The following is a 21,889-nucleotide window of genomic DNA, read 5'->3' as shown; positions in this document are numbered from 1 at the left end:
TGTAATAAGATGTAAACAGCATGAAATCAAACCATCTTTCTTAACATTTACTTTAAATTAAAATGCACATACACCATACTACAAGAAATCTAGACCCTGCAATAAAGTGAATTAGCAGAAGCAGTTTGAAGAGATAAAACTCTTCTCAAGTTATTCACCTGATGACATAGTAAACAGTTTAACTGTTTTCTCAAAGGCTTTAAAACATGTGAAGGGCAAGCTATAACTTCCTTTATCTCTTTCTAGCAAATATTCTTTAAAGAGATAGGTCTGGCCAATGTGGAATGTTTCTAATGATAAAGCTAGAAGCTATTTCTGTATCATGATTTTAGAGGAGACAGAAATTACATAAGTCATTACATTATAGCCTCATGTCACATGAAACACATATGCAAGATAAAAGAAAAAAACTGTCAAGTACTGTTCTTGCTAAGCTGACCCCTCTACTTTCTTAAAGGAACACTAATATTACCATATCAATGTACAGAACGTTAAGATTTTCAGATGGTATAAGAACTGTGGGAAACTTCTATATGTTGTTCAAAGAAAATAGAAGCAAGAGCCACTCCACTGTCTTGCAGAAGGAAGCCAAGCATCTTTCCTTGCCTCTGACTTCAGATGTAAATGCAGTTGCCTAAACATTTTCTAAATAACGAGATCCAAACACATTACACTGGGGACTAAGCTGTAATTACACTGCAGATACCTGGAGCTAAGGATGTTTAATTCTTACATATGTTGTTCCTCTCATTGCAATTCTGCAGAAAAAGCATTACTCATAGCTAAACTATCTGTTTTCCTCTACTGTTAGTTACTAACCACTCCATACCTGCTTTATCTATTAACCTATTCCCATAAAATATTCTGTAATTGCACCTATATAATTCCTTACAGCTTATTCTTGACTTCTCCCCAAATAAGCTTGTATGAGCTTTGAACTCACCCTTTGTACAAATACCCTGCTGCTGTAATCCTCATTTGCTATGACTGTGCAATCATTTACCCAAAGTTTTAGTAAAATCTTTGTCATTCTCTTCTCTGTATTTCTCTTTCTATATTCTCCCTATTATTTCTTTTACTGTTATTACGGTTCAGGAACATTTTAATCTTTGTTTGCCTACTCAGTTCACTGTGGTTTTACACTTGTTCTCAAGAACAAGTCAGATTTACTGTGCAGTCTGTTTTTCTGCACTGACATATTAGCAATGTCCACAGTTGCCAGGAAGCCCAGTTACAATAATTTACTTTGCTTTAATCTATTTATGACTCCACTGCTTCTGCTTCTATATCCACAAACATAGAGTTGAAAGCAGAATTTCACTCTCAGGATGCAGTTGATGAACATTAAACATTAGACAGTTTTAGCTGCTGTATTTCTTCAATATTCATTACTAATAACTACTAGAATATCAACCATAGGCCAGGGGCACTACTATAATCTTACTTAAAATTATTTAACACCTCAGTCTCTGTACCAGAAAAGACAAATTATTTTATGGCAGAAGTGTAATCTCTTTGATGGGGTATGCATAAAACGTTTAAAAGGGGAAGTAATGCCACACAGGGCATGAGAAAGTAATTTTACCTTTTTGCCTCTACTAAAGGCAAAGCCAAAATTAGGAAGAAACGTGGAATTAAAAATAGGTATCTCATTTGTACCTTGATATGTTAGGCTCAGAAAAATCTAACCAATTTCATATGATTCTGACTTAACTGTAATGCTGCCTGCAAATAAAAAAAAGCCCTCAAAAGGTGTATTGCTTTAACCCCTAAATAAGTACTTCCCAAAAGAACTATACAAAAATATCCTTTACCATCTTGCATATGGTCTGCATCCTTAGCTAATGAATCATCCCCTTAATGTGTAAAGACATAATGTTCTTTTTTTTTCTTTATTTAGTAGAAAAAAAGAGAGTGAAGCAGAACTTTTGTGTTCGGTATGTACTACTATAAAAATTTGGTTTGTGTAGGGACTAAATGTAAAAAAAAATCCAAATATTTATAAGTACAAAAAAGTATAAGAAAAAGTAAAGGAACAGCAGTAAGGTACAGGGCAGACCTCAGTACCTTTTATCAGTACAACACTGACCTACTGAGATGTGTTTTTTCCAACAGCTTCATTTGTTCAACCATAAAAATACAACTGAATGTTTTTGAACCTTCTGTGCATCAATACTTTTAGACAGGTGTAAGCCACAGGGATGTGGCTGTCCTTCAGAATTTTACCCACACCAAACTGGAATGAGAGGTGTTCCTTCTTACAGTCCCTTTTTAGACAGCAATCATTCACCTTGCAGGATACAGCTTTCAAACTCATAGCAGAGCATAATTCATGGAGTGAATTACGATATGCCATGTATGAGGTGTTTTTTCTGTAATTTCTAATTCACTCATAACTGTATCAAACACAAGTCCTGAAGGCACAATTGATTTAGTTTTTTGAAATCAGAGTATAAAAAGAGATCACTATAATGAATTTTATTTTGTAAATTTAATGCACCTGGGCTCCTAGCTAGAACACTGTATTTACCTGTCGCTGTTGTACCGAGAACGGTGAAAAACGACACGAGTCCAATTTCAGGTTAAGTGGCCAAAATGGCTCTATTTAATGATATAAATCAGCTTATATAGCTTTGTTCACAAGGGTGGCATGACCCCACTGGTCACTTGACTATCCACCCTCTAGAGTGATAGGTGGAGGTTCCATAACGCCCATTCAAAATATTTTTTCCAATGGACAAAACAACTTGGGCAACAAGTTTGCAGGTGCAAGATAAAGTCTTGGTTTACAAAAAACTGTTTTCAGCTAGCTTGCATGAGAAAGAAAAACTTCACAAGATGCTTCAGCAGCTGGAAAATTCCTCTGCTCCTAGCCTTTTAGTATCCACATTTACCAAATTAAAGTTTAAAAAAATTATTATTCAGACAAGATTCTAAACTATTCAGTACTTTTGTACAAAAAAGTAAGAGTGTGTAAGGGTAAGTTTGCCTTATTTTGTGCTGGTTGCTTGAGCCTTTGGTACTGGGTGTGCAAGGAAGAGCTCTTCCTCTTAGAGAAGCACTCAAGTTTCTTATAAACAGTAAACAAAGAGGTGCAGAAGATTTCCTGAGAATGATCCCGCTCAGCTAAATTGTTTATCTGTCTGTCTTCACAGCCTGCAGATGAGAACTTGTCCTGCTGGAGGCCATGGTTTGTGACACCTGATTTGTAAGTCACTCTCCCTGCTGCGTGTAAGAAGCAGAGGTAGGACAGACATGGTTAGGGCTATGCCATGAGATGCACAGGACATACGGGATATGTGCAGCAGACATCGTCCATGGCCACTTACCAGGCCCCTTGTTATTGCCTCAGCTATGCCAGGATCTGAATACACATACATTTTTATAGTAGACTAGTAGACTGTAGTTTAAAAGAAATGCAAAGAAAAATGTCCAGGTGGCACAGGGTGTTGTGCACACGATGCAAAAGAGGCCTGGGCACCTCAGCAGGTCTGAGGTTTCCTAGAAGTACGTGCAGATCGATTGCACTGGATAGTCCCAACAAGGCCAAGTTTATGGCACAGAAGGGCACTCAGCCTTCACGTGGCACACTTAGCCTTCTCCTGCTAGAAAAAGATAGGAACCTGGCCAATGACACTGGGAGTGAATTCTTTGTATGAATTAGCTGAAAGAAAGGCAATGTGACACATATTATTTTACATGACTGTATGCTAAGCAGGAGAAGAATGTTAGGAATCAGGAATCCAGATTTCTATGCTTGCAGAAGAGGGAGGAGGATATCTGGCTACACTTTCACCAAGCAACGGAGAAATATATTTAATGTCCTCAAATGCACTGACACCTTGCTTCTGCTTTTAAAAGTTAACTTTAGAAAGTAGTTCAAATTACCAAGTTAATTCTCAAAATTCCCCATCGACTTTTGTCTTTAAGGTATTAGCTAATTTCAGCTAAAAATAATGAGTAAAGATTTTTACATTACTACATCTGAAAATGTGACTGTACATTGTTCTAGATGCTATTATGTTAAATAGCATTAATACAGCTAAACCTTTAGGACAAGGCATTAGTGACATCCCGGATGTTTGCAGATAAGAGGAGTGATCTCCCTCTCTCAAAGGGATTTGGTAATTGCCTAGATTACTTTTTCTGTGGTGGGGGCAGTAGCACAAGCAGGGAGTTCTGTAATCATGTCTTTCACCTCTCCAAGCTACACGACCTCCTTGCCAGTAGGAGAAGGACTCCCTGCAGGGCAGTCCTCAAGTGACCTAACAACTCTTGTCACTTCGGTGGGGACAAGAGGGAACATCAACAGTCAGAAGAAAGAAGTTCAGACTGACTCCCCTCACCTCTCCCTTCCCACTGGTCCAGAGAAGATGGACAGGTGACAGCGTCCCAGCTCTGGGAAGCACGAGGTGACAATCAGGTAAAGGCGGGGATATGGACACACATGGCATTACAGACAATGAAACAGGCACCTCTTTTTTTCCTTTTTTTTTTTTTTTTTACATTTGGTGTCATGAGGTATTATTGCTGTATGTATTCCACAAATAACCATTCCTGCCTCTGATTTAGGGAAATAGTTAAATAAATTGCACTGATATGAATTATGCATTATTTAAATGCAGAGTTTCTATATTACCAGTCTGTACCCTGCTGTTGCACAATCAGCACTTTTTCCTGATGCAGCCAGCGGTGCTCTCCCAATGACACTTAGTAATCAGAACACATAGTATGAAATCTCTCACGCTGTATAAATAGTTGGATTATGAAACAATCCTTCACTGAGATATTTTAACACTTAACCATATGTACTTGCAGACCTGACATAATTTTAAATGTGTAACTCATTTCGTTCTTAACCCCATACCTGCCTGTAATTCAACCAGGCAAACTTTATATAAACGCCAAATGAACTTTGCATATGTAGGACGATACAAAAAGAAATCATCAAGGAAAGTGTAATCTAAGAAAAAGCACTTTGCATCTAAACACTTCTACGAAAACAGTAAGAACCCCTTCCATTACAACTTTATTGCAGGAACAGAAGGAAAAAAAGAAAAAATACTAACCTGCATACACGAGCATGGTGATGAGAAGAGCAATCAAATGGACTCTGTATTTGGGATTAACACTTTCGGCTCGCAGGACGGCCAGCTGGAAAACGACAGAAAAGAGCAGTTCTATGCAGAATGCCTGCACCTCTGTAGTCTGCATGGGGCTGCTGCAGCCCTGTGAGAGTGCTCCAAAATGTGGCTCTGCCATCTCCAGACTCCAGATAAAGTGCATGAACACTCTGGCGAGCACTGCAGCCACGAACTGAGCGGCGATCTTGAGTCCCCCCATCCTGAGCGATGTCCCGCCGCCCCACATGGGCTGCAGGGCCCCGCAGGGATTGCATGTGCTGCCGGCGAGGGTCAGGCCGTGCAGGACGGTGAAGCCGTAGGTGAGGGTGAGGGCGGTGTGCGGCTTTGGCTCCACGTTGCCGAGCAGGCTGAGCTCGTTCGTGCAGGCGCAAATCTGGAAGGTGCTGAACATCTCCACAAGGAAAGCGAAGAGGTGCGGGCGGGAGCGCAGCCGGCGCCGGGCCAGCCTCCGGCACAGCCCCACGGTCACCACGACGCCGGACATCAGCAGCAGGGAGCTCCCGACCCCACCGACAGCCATGCCCGGAGCTTCACAGGCCCGAGGGCTCGCGGGAGGTCCAGCCCCACCGCCTGCGGGGAGAAAGCAAGCGGGAGAGGGAAGGAAAATGCCCCCGGCTTTCCCTTGGAGGTAGGAGCCAGCTTCTGTTCCCACCTGCGAGGCGCCTGACTCACCCTCCGCTCAGCGGAGCAAAGGGCAGGGGTGAGGGCAGGGGGCTCCCGCTTCCTGCCAGGGCACGGGTTAGGACAAGGAAGCTCTCTCCCTGCGGCGGAAAAGCACGGGGAGGGGAGCGGGGAGAAGGGGGCTCTGCTGCCCCCTCAGCCCCTCCGCCGCGGGACGGACCGAGCTCCCCTGTCCCCTCAGCCTGCCGGAGGAGAAGGAGGAGAGGGAGGGCCTCCGCTCCCGGCCGCGCGGGAACGGGAGGCGAGCCGATTTCCCGGCGGGATCGGCGTTGCGGTGTGTCCGTGGCTGCGGGAACGATTCCAGCCCCAGCGCGGAGCCGGGCGCGGGCTCGGCCGCGCCGCCCCCTCCGGCGGGCGCTGCGGCACCGCGCATGCGGGCGGGGCGCTGAGGGAGCGGGGGGCGGGCGGGGCAGCTCCGCGGGGCTGGCACCGGCACCGCCCGCACGCACCGGCCCGGCACCGGCACCGGCACCGGCACCGGCTGTCCGCGGAGATCAGGTCCCTCGCCCCGCGGTTTGCAACAAGCTCCAGAGAGAGACATTGGTTATTTATTTAGAGTTGCGCAAGCCTGGGTGCTCGGTGGTGTTCAGCAAAAGGAGCGTGCCAACTATCAGAACTTTTTTTACTGTTTGTACGTTGTAGCACACACAGGCATTACAGAATTACAGGATCAATTAGGTTAGAGAAGACCTCTAACGTGACATGGAGTCCAAGCTGTGACGGAACGCGACCATGGCAACTAGACCACGGCACCGAGTCCCACATCCAGTCTTTCCTTAAACACCTCCAGGAACAGTGACTCTGCCACCTCCCTGGGCAGCCCATTCCGATGTCTAATCACCCCTTCTGTGAAGAAATTCTTCCTAATGTCCAGCCTAAATCTCCCTTGACACAGCTAAAGCCTATGCACTCTCATCCTCTCACTTGTTACGTGGAAGAAGAGACCGACCCCCACCTGGCTACAGCCTCCTTTCAGGGAGTTGTAGAGACACAAGGTCCCTCCTGAACCTCCTCTTCTCCAGACCAAGCACCTCCAGCTCCTTCAGCCACTCCTCATAAGATTTGTTCATTGACTACAAGTTACATAGTTATCTTACTAATTAGCACTCTATCTTCTATTGGTTAATGATTCTCTCACTTCCCGTGCTAATTCGTCCGCATGTTCAGTGTTTTATCTTTTTTGAGTTGGTGAGTTTCTTGGGTCAGTGGTGTGTGAGTTGGTGGCCAGGATCTCCCCCCTGCCAGAATTACCTTTTACCCAGTTGGAGCTGATTTAGCACAGTTGCTGAGTTGTCTTTATTAGTTTCTTCCTTATCTTGTGAGTTCTGCCAAATGTCCTTGTGGCCTGTGAATTCTGTGTTGTGTCCACTATCAGCGGTACATCCTTCTTCCCAAGCTTTTTTATCCTCCCCCTAGGTCTGAGGTCATTGAAACAGGTTGAGCCCTAAACCTTAACAAGGCAATTCTACTGACAATTTGTTTTTCTAACACCTGGACATCACTTAGAGCTTCTTGGCTGCTCTGTTTCATGGATTAAACCTCCTTTCTTGTTGATTAGGCTTGAAATACACGAAGATCAAACATTAGAGAACATCCTTTCTTAAGAAAATTCTTACATTTACCACATTTTGTAACAAGACAGGTTTCCTTCCTGTGTTTTTGGGAACCTGGTGGTGCAAAACGCAATGCGCAGATTGATTCAGCCTCCTCCTCCCACTCACTTGCTGGGAGAAGGGTGTTTGACAGAGCGCCCGGAGGAAGCAGGTGGTGATTCTTGGGCTTCTCCAGTGGAAGCAATGCTAAAAATAGGCATCATCCTCATTCTGCTGAATGTGGTAACGTTGGCATTCATAGCAGGGCCCAAATGGCATCAGGACTGTCCTGGGGAAATAGGCATGGGCTCCTTTAGGGTAATTCTTTGGCCTGGTAACTGAGAAGGGTGAGCCCAGCGTGAGGTAATTGGGAAATGCTTCCTGTCCTGTTAGGCTGGGGCTGAGTTTTCCTTCAGTCTGTCCCTGCAGTGGTATTTTGCAGTGTTTGGAATGGGTTGTACCTCTCGCCAGAGTGTTTTTCTGGTGGGAAAAAGAGAAAAATGCCCAAGCTCTGAGCACATGAACGGTTGTGCTATGTGTCATTGGGTGTACTGATTTAGTTTGCACCCCAATAAAACAAAAATAAATGTGTTCTGTGGTGCTTTTTCCTACTTTTCCTCCTCTCTGTCACTGACTGGCAATGTGTTTTTAGGAGTGTCCAAATCCTGATTTTATGAACTCTAAAACTGAAGTGCTGCAAACAGCAGTAACCGCTGTGCTGCAATTCAATACACCTGCAAGGAGGGGCAAATGCTAAATGTTTTTCCAGAATTCCGGTATCCAGTAGTTTTGCCACAAGGTGGCATCAATGTCGGTTTATCAGACCTCGCAGGAATGGCTTTTGCCCGATCAAGGTCCACACAGTGTGTTTCTTGCAAGGAGGCAATACACAGATATGTTGCTTCCAAGCAACAACAGCAAACTTTTAATTGAAGGTCAGCCTACCATAAAGATCAAAGTTGAAACATACGGAATTGTTGCCCTAGAAGGGAGTGACAAGCTCTTACTCATTTCCAGAAATGTAGGACCATTGAGACACCTGGGCTTAAGAAATCTGGGGATAAAAGAGTATTTGGAAGGCACATTTGGCTCTGAGAAATAGGGTTGTTTTTAACAGGAGAGGGGGGAAAACAGCAGTTGTACAGTGATGATATAAAGAGAGGAAAGGAGAAAATGACAGAGCAGTTAATATTTGGCTTTTGCTGTTTGTGCAAGATTAGATGTCAAAAAACGTGAGTGAGGCAAGGCAGGAGACGCGACTGTGTTAAGTCATTACCTAAGTCTCAGAGCACCTCCGTGAAAACAATGCATTGAAGCAACTGCTTTTGCCAGCAATGGTGTTCTGTAGCTGTAATGTGGAAGGAAAAAAACCCTGGTCTCTTTCAGAGCCTTGGACAGTTACTTGTGCGTATGCCCAGTCATGAATTTGTCATTTTAAAACAGACTAATAAGGTAGATGTTTGATTTAACAGCACGGTCTCGAGGTGGATTACTGGAGTGTGGATTGGAATTGATTGCATCTTCAAAGTATCTGTACGATCAGCTGTGAGTATTTTACTTCCTGGTGTACATATAATTGTATTATTTGACCACCAGAGGGTAGTGTCATTCCAAACAATTGCTTTTGGTGTGCTCCTATAGGAACTTTATTTTGTGTTTTGCCACGGGGAGGTGAGAATAATAGATCTTCTATGTACAAGTTCAAGCCCTTAATTTTGTAATTTGTAAAAACGAGTGTTCAGTGTCTCTTAAAATTAATTTTAGAACATATAGTTTTTTAGGTACTGAATTAGTTAGGCTCATCAGTTTCTTCTTCTTGGTGGCATTGCTGTCTCTGTCTCATTCCGGGTTGTTCTTGTGTATGCTCTCTCCTCCCTGAACAAGATTCCCTCATGCTCCTACCTGCTCTATACCAGGACATAAATAATTTCCCTTTTGTCTGATTTGTCCCATTTTCTTTTCTCCTCATTTCAAAGTCTCTCCACATCCTTTTCTCCCATCTCCCCTTCCATGCAAATCACTCCTTGTATTTTCCTTCCTATTTGTGTGTATTCCTACTTTCTCTTCTTTTCTTCCAAGCCCTTGTATTTCCTGCTTTTTCTGCATGCAGTTAACTGTTCTTAGCTGTGTGTATGGTTTCAGCCCCTTTCCTTCCTAAAATTCCCTCATCTACATCCTTTTTCTATGGCAGGCTGAGTCATGTGGACGGTATCAATATGCCTGGAATTCTTGGATGGGTTTTGCAGGGTTGAAATTGGCCATTGTCATGCTGGAAAATGCTGGTGAATGCTTCCATCCATATTAATGTTAATGAATAATGGCAGAGGAGCTGAATCTGTAGTTCAGGTAACAATATACCAGGGAATCTGTGTGCCCCGTTTTCTCTGTTTGGGTTCAGTTGGTTTCCCCCAAAATTAGTAGATTTCCACTGACGTTTAAAGCTGCATTGGAAATACAGCAAGTAAAAGTAGTCATAGTGCCTCCAAACAGAAGATCGCTGTTGAGCAGGCCCTGGCAAGCTCGGGCACAGCTTTTCTTAGCAAGCAGCTGCAGAGCTTTGGGACATTTCCCCTTTCTGGCTGCGTTTCACAGCACTTGGATGCCGGTGCCAGGATTTGCACCAGAGGGCAGCCGGAAGCTCTGCTGTTCTGCTGTGCGGAGAGAGATCCCGGTGCACGGGCAGTAGGGAAGAGCCAGGGATCATACCATCCGGGAATGGCTCAGTGCACAGGAGTCTGAGCTCTTAGACAATACACCCGCGAGCCTTTGGTTTCAGGACAAGAAATGCCACTGCCTGCGAGGGCTCTTGCCTCAAGGACCTGGTGAGGGCGTTGGCAGGGATCAGAGTGTGCCAAGTGTACAGACTCTTTAAAGCTTTGCCCACACCGTCAAAGTAAACAGCATCAGGGATATCCCTGAGCACCGAACTCAGCTGTTTCTACTGATTCTCAATCCTTACATGGTTTTAGCCTGGGCCAATGAGCAGTACCCCAAAATATTCCAGGGGGTGAGTTAGGGGATACATCCTGCTGTTACAAATAGGCAGACTGTGCTTTCATGGACTTTTTGAGGCTTTCATAGACTGGACATTGGATGTCCTGTGCCAGCTGGCCTCAGGGGCAGAGACTGGTCCCAGACTTGTTTAATTTACTAATGTGAGTGTAATCACAGTGACTGGGCCCAGCCACTGGACTGAAAATCTGTTTTTCCAAACCCTGTTTGGTTTAGACACCAGGAACTGAAGGGAGGTTGCTTCCATCTGTTCCCCTATTCTGCCTCCAAAGATGACTGCCTCATACAAAAGAGCCAGAAGCTTTATTTGCTCTTCAGTCATGACTCGCCACCTTGCACCTCTAGCACTTAGTTAGACCACTGATTTTTGTTTTCTGATCATGCTGTTGGCTTTGATGGGAAGGACTTTTTTTTTTCTAGAAATGTAACAAGCAATGTTATTTTATGAGGTGAATCATGGACGAAGGAAATCTCCAAACCACCTGATGTTCATAATCTCTGAGGTAACAAGACATATACAAATTAATATAGATAAAATCACTATTCCCTAATAATAGACACAGCTTTCAATGTTGTTTCTACCAGATATTTTGTTGTGGAAACCTACCTGTTATTATTGCAGCAGTGGGTGTAGAATTAGGATTCTAAACAAAAGTTTTCATAAGACTGGAGCAAAACTAGATTAATTTTAAGTTAATGATGAATGGAAGGCAGGTCCTGTTGGCAAAAGACCCTTGGATTAACTGATGCGTGCTTTGTTTATGAGCACTAAAGTATTTCTCTTTTTCCCTGTAGACCAAGATCCAGAATTAAAGTGAATCTGTTGGTTTTGATTTAAAACCAGAAGGATCTGCCTGTCTTCATAGCAGAGGTGCTCCAGCCCTTTGATCATCTTCATGGCCTCCTCTGGACTCGCTCCTGTAGGTCCATGTCCTTCTTATGTTGGGGCCCCAGAGCTGGATGCAGCACTGCAGGGGTGGTCTCACCAGAGCAGAGTAGAGGAGGAAAATCCCCTCCCTTGCCCTGCTGGTTGTGCTGCTTTGGATGCAGCCCAGGACATAATTGGCTTTCTGGGCTGTGAGTGCACATTGATGGGTCATGTTGAGCTTCTTGTCAACCAATACCTCCAACTCCTGCCCCTCAGGGTAGCTCTCGATCCCTTCATACCCCAGCCTTTATTTGTACTTGGAAATGTATTGGAAATGCCCTGACTCATGCAGGACCTTGAACTTTACTTTGTTGCACTTAATGAGGCTTACAAGGGCCCACTAAATCCACCCTAATCAAAAAGGATGAAAGCTTAAAAAGCTAAAGGCAGAGAAGAAGCTTCACATTTTTTAGGGGCTCTTGTTTTTCAAGGCCATTTATCTTTTTTTCTCCCCCCCCTCTTCTGGATTATGTAATACAAAATAATCCTTAGCTTTGCCTTTCTTAAGTGTTGCTGTTAGCTGCCATAACCCCATTCATGATAGTAAAGTGACACTTGCTAACAAAAATTGCACAGTGTTCAGTCCTTCATCTTTTGTTCCCATCATGTTGCTTTCCATCTGTTTGAAGCTTGTTCCAGAATCAAACTGCTTGCCTTAAAATGTGGTCCTGTATAGAACAGGGAGTCCATGAAGCGAATGCTTATTGTCTCAATATCTCTGCTACACCCAACTTGCAAAAGAATTTTTAAGTTGCTTGTGAACATATTTTCCTTGATTATATGAGGTAACATAGAACCATATTCTAAGTATTGTAAATGCTGAAAAACCAGTAGAAGGCCCTGAGCTGAAATGACTCATTTTCAAGTATATTTAAGATAACAATCTCCAAAACAACCAACTGAATTCTCTGCTTCTGTTTATTATGCATAGTGCCATAGATCAACAATAATTATCATTGCTTTGTTTTCTTTTTACCTGTGATTGTTTCCAGGAAAAAGAAATGTGTAAGTACAAAACACAATATTCTGCTGAACTTGTAAAGAAAGATACGTTACTGAATTCTGGTTGCCCTCACTGATAATTAGCTTTCTCTCTATGAAGTACCATGGAACAAACCCAACAAATAAATTACCACTGTGATTTAGAGTAGCTCCAATGAATATTTTTGTACAAATACAGTTTTTAGGGGCAGTATTGTCTCATGTATCACTAAAATATGTTTGGGATGACTTTGTGTTTTGCAAGGCTGTGTTAGAGCCTTGGAATCCAGCAGTCTTTTTTAGCACGCTGTCTTTATACTCTGTAAAAGCTTTTCAACCTGGTTCACACTCAGTTTTGTCTTTCTCCTTCCCATATCTGGGTTGTGAGTGGCAGTCACTGTACTGTGTGAGCAGGAGGGCTTGTGCTAGTAATGCTCCCTTTTGCACTTGTTACCAAAGCAGTTTGGTTTTGGCCCAGGCAAAGCAGTTCTTGAATTCGAGTTTGATTGTAGATAAACTGTGTATTCAAGTGTAAATCATCTCTCTGTATGATGTTGGTGCACACCTGCCAAGTGTCCTTCTGAACCAGTAATCAGACATCACATTCCCTTGACATGTATGAAAGCATTTACCAAAAAAAGTGCTTTAGCAAGTGTGCCAGAAACTTCTTTGTGGGAAAGAAGTGAGTTCTTTTGTTCTCCCTCTCTCAGTTGTTACTGATAATGACTCATGTGTTGCTTACAGCCTCCAAAGTACAATAGCAGTAGTTCCGAAAGCAAAAGGGAGCTCTGCTTTTCTTTATGAACAGGTGATGAAAGATTTTGAGAGAAGGAGGCAGCCCATCTTAGAAGGCTTTGAATCAGACAGCTGCAGCAGCAAGCTTGACCAAAGGTGAGTGGAGAACCAGATATAAAGGGAATGATCACAACTTTTAGTTGGCTCTGATGTTGTTTGCCTCTGGTGCGAAAGGAAAGATTGTGGACCTGTGGAAAAAGAGCATGACTCTGATTTATGCCTGTTTTTATGTTGCACCTTCACTTGAGCTGTACCATGCCTGTGTCCATTGTGGTTTCCTTCGAAGAGAGCATTTTGTAAGCCTGTCTTTGCTGGCATCCCTGTTGATAAGGTGCGTTTGTTCGTTGTCTGTTCCCGATGCCGTGAAGCTGAAGCAAAGGAGAACTTCAGTGTCAGACAGGAAGATCATTTTGAGTGACTCGCTGTGGCAGAAGTTTGTGTTAGTGAAGTTGTTGCTTCTAGTACTGGGAGACATCTCATGCCTGTTTATTGTTGCATTCACATAATTGCTTTGAAAGTTTAATAAGATTAAATCTTTATTAACACAACTGGGTTTCTTTCATTTCACTCAAGCAGATGCAGTACTTTTTCTATGGGGGATTATTTTGTTTGCTTATATTTTATATTTCAATACATGTATTTTTTTGCAGCGTAAGAAGCAGCGTTGAGTGGTTGATTCCTTCCATAAAGAAATCATAATTCATTTGTTAGAGATGAGGTAATCTGGTAGCAAAGCATGCATGCTAGTCAAGAGAGGTGCAGTCTAATCCTTATTGCATAACCATGTGTTGTGGACTTGTTTTGATTCCAGCTCCGCCTGTCTGCAGCCTTCTACTTGTCAACTGGCAGTGTCAACACTTGGGTGTATGGATCATCATTGCCAAGTGGCATGCAGTCACAATCTCAGATGGGATCTCTAAACCTCATGTAATACAATTAATTAGAAATAACAGTGATATTGGAATATTACATGAGTGTTAAAAAGTATGTTTCACAGCACTATTACAAGATGCAGTAAAACATTGCTCATTTTACAGGGCAGTAAATTAACAGATTGTTCAATGCCTTGTCTGAGATGTCAGGAGGGCTGTGGATTATGTGGAGCTTCTTGACTCCCAGGTTTTAACCTTGATCACAAAATCAAAGTATCGGCACCCTCAACAGATACTCCCTCAGCTACTTCAAGTTATTGGTAAACCCAAGAACTGTGACACCTGAAAGCGTCACAGAGTTCCTGTGTGTAGAGCACACAGTCTGTGCTCAGGGGACTGGCTGTGATTTTGTTGGGCTTTCTTTTTCTTCAGCTGCTCCTACTTGGGTGTTCTGGGCCTAAAAAGTGAGCAATGGGTTTGCTTTTTGCTGTGGACATGCTGGGCTCAAGCTGAATCACCTGGAGCTTTGAAAGTTTTCATGAGGGTGAGATGAGGGCACTGAGTATCAAGAGACTCTTTGTCCTCAGTCAGATGCTAGGCATCATACTTCAAGACAGATAATAAGAGGTAACTTGAAGGATAATATTGAGTCACCAGATCTTAGAAACAAGTACCGTGTCAAGCCTGCTGTTTCGCAGTTATTCTGTTTCTAGCTTTCTATGAGTTTTAACCTGTTGAAGGGTGCCACATTGAAGTCTCTCAAGCCTGAACTTCCATGTCATCTTTGAAAAAAGATTATTTAGGGTCAGATTCAGCCAGTGCATAACCACAGACAACTGCTAATTTTCTATAATGCCACTGGTTTCCCAGAATTGAAGCTTTTGTTATAAACACCCATTTTCTCCCACCTTCTTTGATTTCTAGCCCACAGGATTTCAGAAAACAATTTAGTATGTGACTGAAATGAGTTTTCAGAGTTCTGTGGGAAAAATAGTCCTGAGAAACATGAACGGATGCCTTTCTTCTCAGTGGGTAATATTTCTGAACTTAACAAATGAAATGGTTTCATTTTTGTTACCATATTATTGAGGAATTGGAGTAAAGTGCCATCACAGTTTCCGAGTCCACCTAGGGACCAAGTAACCATGAAAAATGACACTTTTGGAGTTGATAGAAAAAGTAGCAACTGTGCTAACCGCTTAGATAACCACTTAGACCTAATAAAAAGAAATGTGTTTATAGGCATGTCAAAAGAACAGCAATACAATACAAACAAAAACCTATGAAAGCAATAAATGAACAATATTTTCAGGGCTAATTATCAGGCAAGAGAAAAATTGCTAATTAAATTTAGCAATGACATAAAATTGGAAGACAAAATCAAAACAAAGAAGAAGTGGAACATCATATAGGAATCACTGCATAACCTTAAGGACTGGATTAAGAGAAGTCACATAGTCATGTACTGGGGACTAAGGAAAAAAATTTGATAGAACAGAGGAGATTTGCAGAAAGAGTAGAGGTAAAACATCTGGATTCAGTTGCCAGCTGCCAGTGTACTGTGGACCAGCTGTAAGATGTGCCTAGATGAAGGCAAATGAAATCTTGAAATGTCTCTTGTTGCTCTTTCAGAGTACATGGAAGAAGCTAAAACTCCACAGAGAGATGACCTGTTCAGTGTAAAAGACAATACTGACACAAGAACAAATGGAAAGGTATACGTGTGAAATGTGAAGTAGGTGAACATTGCTAAGCCAGAAACCAAACACATTTATTTTCAGCTTTGATTCCCATGCTTCTAGTAGCAAAGAACACAATTTCATGATTCAAGGATTCCTTTCCAGTTGCAGTCATGTTATCAGTTACGTTCCTAGAATGACAGCTGAAAAATGTGAGGGCTCATTTACTGTCAGTAATACTTTTCCTTGCTAAAATACAACAACCTCCAAGAAACCTGGGAGGTAATCTTAAAGAAAAGCCAAAGTCAAGTTACCAATTATATCAGGGTTCATTAGGCTGTGCCAGAGCACCACTGACCCCACATAGTTTGTCTAAACAATAAATATAAACAGGAAGAGGGGTTTTAATTAAGCTGAGGATCAAACAGAGGATTTCAGTAATGCAATGTCTCTCCCAGTCTGCTCTCAGCAGAATCTTCAGCCCAATATCTGAAAAGGGAAATTGCACTCAAATAGGATAGGGGAAAACTGACTTGCATGTAAGAGCCAAACCAAAACTGGAGGTCAGGAAAGTGAGAAAGACAAATGTTTGCTTCAGAAATAAATATACCTTAAAAAGACAGAGCCTGAGTCTTTTCTAATGAGCTAAGGCTTAAAAGAAATCTTGGTTATGTAGGATTCTGCATCAGTGTTTGCGTGCCCACTCCAGACCAGTTCCATAATCTCCAACTGGTAAACCACCAATAACAAGGATAATAAATGCTTAGGATTTCAAGACACAGACTTATAATGAACCAGGGAACTAGACTTGGTAATACTGCATGGCAATTGAATCCTACTGGTTCTAATGAAAAGGGATTTTGAAGAAAAAGAAATAAAAAAGGTAGCCTTTTGTACGCTAAAGGATGCAATGCATTTAAAACATACTTAAAACATACTCAAAACGTAATAATTAGCTGCATGGATCCCTTCGGGTGAAATATTTAATAAGAATGTGTGAAAACCTAATTCCCTCAGTGTTTACCATCTGACATAAATCTAATGAACTGATGTTAAGGGTCAGTAGACCATAACTTTGCAAATTCCTTCCGAAATGTGACTGATACCTTACCAGGGGAATCACAGCTCATATGGAGACCACAAAAAAGCATAACTTGCAATAAAAATAATCAATTTCCTTTAATGACTTGTAATGGGGCCTCTGTTTGAGACTACCTATTTAGTTTTAATTAACTCTGATGCTTTTCAATCAGGGATCTGTTTTGGGCTGACTCATCCCTACTTCCCTCTGAAATTTCAGCCAGAGATGTTCAGCCGTTTCCCAGTATGAAAAGAGAAGAGTAAGTTGTTTTTCAGTGTTAAAATATCTTAGAAGCTCAGATGCTTTTGTGGTGTGATTTTTTTTGTTGTTTGATTTTGTTGTTGGTTTGTTGGGGTTTTTTTGTTGTTGTTGTTTGTTTGTTTGTTTGGCAAGAGGATGGGATATGTATCAGGTCTGTGCCTCTTGTGCCTGTGAAAATTGACCTAAATTTGGCCAAGTCAGGAGGCTTTAAAAAAGAATCTCACTTTTCATGTTCTTGGGAGATGTGCTGAACTTCAACAGTAAAATAAAACAGTGGGTGGGAGAATGACAGAGGCTGGATGAGAAGATGATGGGAGAGAGGGGACATAAACAGGAAACTAGGACTGGCCTTATGAAGGTGTTGAATTGGCTGTGGGGGAGTAGACAAAGATTTACCTAAACAGTTTGGTGTGCGTGGGGACAAATACATTGGACAAACAAAACAGAAATGACAGGATGTATGGGAAGTGAGAAACTGAGACTGAGCAAGAGATGTTCCCTATGGGACTGGAGAGATTAACTCCTCCACCTTCCAGGATATTATAAAAATAAGAAAGAAATGCTGAGGATCTATCATGATGAAAATCATAGAATATAGAATAAAGTAATATTTTCTGTCTTCAATTTGGCCAGCTTACAGTGAATATGACTTCGGAACATGCAAGAAATTAGGAATTAAAAAAGCAATTGAGCTGCTGTTGCTTTAAAAGGTGGATTGCTGACATATCCATGAGATATCTAAATTATACTTTTGTAAGTTCGTCGCCATAAACTCTGTATTTCAAAAGGAGACTCAGCTTGCTTGAGACTCAGATCGCATAAACTTGGTGCATAAAGGCAAATGACATCAATCTCCTCTTGAGTGAGTGTTGTTCTTTTTTGTGAACCAAATGAGGAAGCAGGGACCTGTGGAAAAACAGCACCAACGCAGGTAATTAAAATCCACCATAAGGAATATATACAAAGGGCAATAATTAAGGTGGTGCAGCTGACATTCACTTTGGCATTTTGCAGCCTTCAAATGCTTAGATTTGCAAATTTCATTAATGTTCGCTCAGCCTCCTTTTTGTGCGTTTAATTAACATTGTGTATTGTTTGTATAGAGATAGAGCCTGGAAGCCCTAGGCAAGGATTCTAAGGCTTTGCAGTCACAACACGGAATAGCTGTCAGACGCCCAGATTTTTCAGTTACTACTGACTTGGACTACATTTGAAAAACTGAGATATATGAGCTTTGTCTGGGAACCCGAATAGCAGTGTGTAGTCCCTGATTTGTCTACTTATACTGTATGCTTTTTGAACTGGAGACGTTCTCTTTGCACAATTTCTGCTGTCCTTTGTTACCACCTTAGAACTAAATTCTGTGCTGATAAAGATGGTCAGTAATAATTTGTAATATAAAACCTTTTAAAATCCTTAAGCCTCGCTGCTGGATGTGAGAACTCCCCAGCTGGATGTTGCAGGCTGAGTGCTGTTAACAAACAATAGAGATTGTAATTTTGTTTTGTTGAAAGTGCTTGTGGTTTGAAGACATCCATTCTTCTTCTCCTTCCCACAGAGCTCAAAGTGACTTGGGCATGCAGTAGTGACTGTGGAAGTTTCTGGCTTCTATGCATTTCTTACAGTATTAAATAAGCTGCTTGGTTTTGTAACACATGAACCAGGTAGAATTGTTTTCCCAGAAAATGCTTCAGTGAGTGTCACTCATTGCCTCAGGCAGGCAGGCAGGCGGTCAGGGATAGTGTGTCTGTCTTGTTCTTCATCCAGCAGTCCCTTCTGACTGAGCTGTGGGAATCGGGCTTTCTCAGGTCAGGGAACTTGTCTGAAGAGCTCACTCCCCGAGGATGCCAGCCATCGTTCTGCTCCAGCCTTCTTCAGGTCTCCTGGTGCACATCTTGGAAGTCAGTACATTCTTTGGCAGCTGCAGCTCACCCTTCTTCTTTAAACTTATTTGGTATGTTTCATACAGGGAGATTGTGTGATACACTTTTGTTTCTGCAGCATCCTGGAAGCCTGGATAAAAGATTTAGTGAAAAGAAAAAAATAGGTAAGAGTGGGCTAAATATGTCGTGATTTGATTGCATGGAAGTCTGTAGACTTACACCTGGTAGGACTCTGGTCTAATGTGTGTGGCAAACTTGTGACTGACAGGAGAATTTGGCTCAGATTGCAGGCATGTGGATCAACTGCAGGATCAAAACTTTCCATTCCAATTGGAATAACAAGAAAAGTCATCTCACGTGCTCAGACAAACTTCAGTTTCATCAGCTGCTTTCTTTTGATCTGCAGTAAGTACCAGTGATCACAGCTGAAACGATCACTTTGTTAGACAAGGGAGAAGTGCTGGTGTAGATGTTCCTAATGACGCCCCTCTCTGCCACAGAAGGTGACACCACAGCAAACAAAAATAGTGAGCATAGCTAACAAAACCGTTCCCTTGCAATCAAAGTGTAAATAACACTTTGACATTATGACTTCATTGCTATATAATGCTTTCTTTGGAATTGCATTGCAAGCAAAAAGGCAAATTAGTTAAAAAAACCCCAAATCTTTGTGGAGCAGAGGTCTCAAGTGTGCTGTTTCTTCGTTGGCCATCCTGCAGAACAACCAGCAAACTGCAGCTTAGCCCATAAACCTCTCAGGAACTAATCTGGCCTTGATGGAAGCAGAGGCTTTACAACAAGTCTGGAGAATTTAGAAACAAATGGAGATCAGGAGAAGTAAAAGGAGTTAACCAAAATAGATAGTGTCACAACAAGGGTGTAAGTTTATTTTGTGAAATAACTGATTTTTGACAAGGAAAATAGGATCTCTCGGCACTTCAGTGAAGTAGTTGGTGTGTTGCCACAAAGAAAACTGAGCTAAACAGGTGAAAGTGAGGATTAGGGCGAGAAGGATGGCATAAACAGGTGAGGTCAAAGTCCCGTACTTATTTGGGATTTTGCATGATTGCATCCTTGAGCCCATTAAACTCGTTGTTTTGTGCCATGTTGTCTATGTTAAACTAACAGGTCATGAAGGAAAGATTCATGGAAAACATGCAGGTGAACAGCAAAAGGGATGAACTCTGCTCTGGTTTTGCCAAGCTCCGTCTGGGTTGACAACTAGCAGCTGTCAGGGTGTTGTCACTGTGTGCTGTAGGCTGTGCATGGGGTTTTTGGGTTATTTGGATGTGCAAAATTTTCTGTGAGGAGACTGTGTGCTTGACATGGTCTGCTGGTAAGTGCAAATTCTGGTCTGTATACTGTCTGTGAACCTAAAAAAGATCATTTTTCTAGTATTTTATGAAGTAGACCAAGACTTAATTAACTAGTTTTGGAAGTAGTTTGCAGAGTGGACTTAAAGGGGAAATCTCTCATTCCTCACACTATGCAAAGCAATAATTTCAGCTGCATTTCTGCTCACCCTGAATACCTTCAAATAATTGTGCTGTTAAAAAAATCCCCAAAACAGGCCTAGAAGGTTGAAGAGGGGGAACTCTTTGGAAGTAGAGAACTTCCTATATAGGTTTCGAGGATTTGGGTTGCTTGCTGAGCTGATTTATTTTTTAAAAGCACTTAAGGTAATGCATTTCAATTTATTTTCCCTTACTAAGTGAGCCTTGTAACCTGCTGTTTTTGTGATCTTCTCAGACATCCCATTATCTTCCAGGCTTTGGGGAAGAAAACCAGGAAAAGAGACAGGCACTGGCAATCTCTAATTAGAATTTGTTTAATAATAGCAGCCTGCTTACTTCTTTTTCATGTTTCAACACATTATCTTCTGTTCTACATTTACTTATTAAGCCTGAGGACCATCTGCTGAAGGAAATTTAGCTCCTGTAGTAGGAAGGAACCACATGCAATTCCTACTTATGCTAACAAAAGCTTAAGTGGACTTACTAGTGGTTTGAATATAGTAACATATAAGCTGAAGATAATTTTTTTAAATAGCTCTAATTTGTATATGTGCAGAACATGTACATGGTGCAGAACAAAACAGAGGTGATAAACTCTTGTTATCCTACTCCCTGGCATAACATAAATGACTGTCAAGGATACTGAGCAGTGGAGGATCTGGCCCACTTGTCTTATTAGGTTGTTTTCCTGGGTATACTTTCAGTGCCTGTTTGTTACAGAGATTAGTCATGTATCTGCAATGCTGGATGGTTTTCCTCCATTTCTACAATAGGATGTGCTACTCCCAGTGGAAATAAATAAATAAGCACAGTAACTCCTGCTTTTTGCAGTACCAGTGGGTGGTTTGGATGTGTGTGTGTGTGTGTGTCATGCTGGAGCTGTGAGTTCAGGCTTGGCAAACTATTACCGGATCATTTAGGTTAGAAATTATTACTCATAATTAGTGTTATGGTGGTGCCTAGAAGTCATGGCCTTGCCACTGTGGGTACTGATAAAAACATCAGATGGAAGCCTTGATCTCGGTCTGTATAAGACATGTGGTCCAGGTATGATTTTCACGTATGGGCATTTAATGGGATTTTAATGACTGTATGGCCTAGGCTGGGTGCATGTTTTGTCTGCTTAGTTTTTAAAACTGAAAGGCATCAGCCAAGGATTGTGGCATCCCTGGTGACTATGCAGGTTGTACACAGGCTAGGAGCAGGTAGCTGTTTCCTGTCTTTTTCTGTTCATGAAGAAAGACAACACAATGAAAAAATTAGGATGATTAATAAAACAAGCAGCATTTCCAGCATACTTTGCTGGAAATTGCGTCTTTGTGGCTGAGCATGATGGCACCATCCTTAGCTTAAATTTTATTATGGAGGCTGCAGTGCTGTGCTTATGGATTTTGTGTAGTTCTTCTCGCCAAAGGAAAGCATGGGAGAAAACAGCCCTGTGCTTGAGGGAGTTCCAGCCTGATGAA

General features: G+C 42.0%; 1 protein-coding gene and 1 long non-coding RNA gene across 3 annotated transcripts in view; one reads left to right on the top strand and one right to left on the bottom strand.

Annotated features, from left to right (window-relative positions):
- Window positions 1–5,690, bottom strand: part of AQP11 (aquaporin 11) — a 13,882-nt gene extending 8,192 nt beyond the window's left edge. The window contains exon 1 of the mRNA XM_019286700.2: window positions 5,070–5,690. Within this exon, the coding sequence (XP_019142245.2) occupies window positions 5,070–5,664 (595 nt within the window). The 5' untranslated portion in view covers window positions 5,665–5,690. The remainder of the gene's footprint in view (window positions 1–5,069) is intronic.
- On the top strand, window positions 5,685–21,889 carry LOC109144782. 2 transcript variants are annotated; one of them, XR_005603275.1, is made up of 6 exons: window positions 5,685–5,772; window positions 8,890–8,962; window positions 11,225–11,349; window positions 13,147–13,229; window positions 15,638–15,720; window positions 16,938–21,889. It is a non-coding gene; the product is annotated as an uncharacterized LOC109144782 (long non-coding RNA). The 2 variants fall into 2 exon arrangements; XR_005603274.1 differs by lacking the exons at window positions 15,638–15,720; window positions 16,938–21,889 and having other exon boundaries at window positions 13,147–13,870.

This window comes from Corvus cornix, chromosome 1, assembly GCF_000738735.6.
Source record: "Corvus cornix cornix isolate S_Up_H32 chromosome 1, ASM73873v5, whole genome shotgun sequence".
Lineage (NCBI taxonomy): Eukaryota > Metazoa > Chordata > Aves > Passeriformes > Corvidae > Corvus > Corvus cornix.
Note: the sequence above shows the minus strand (reverse complement) of the source record. Positions and strands in the feature narration are given on the sequence as shown.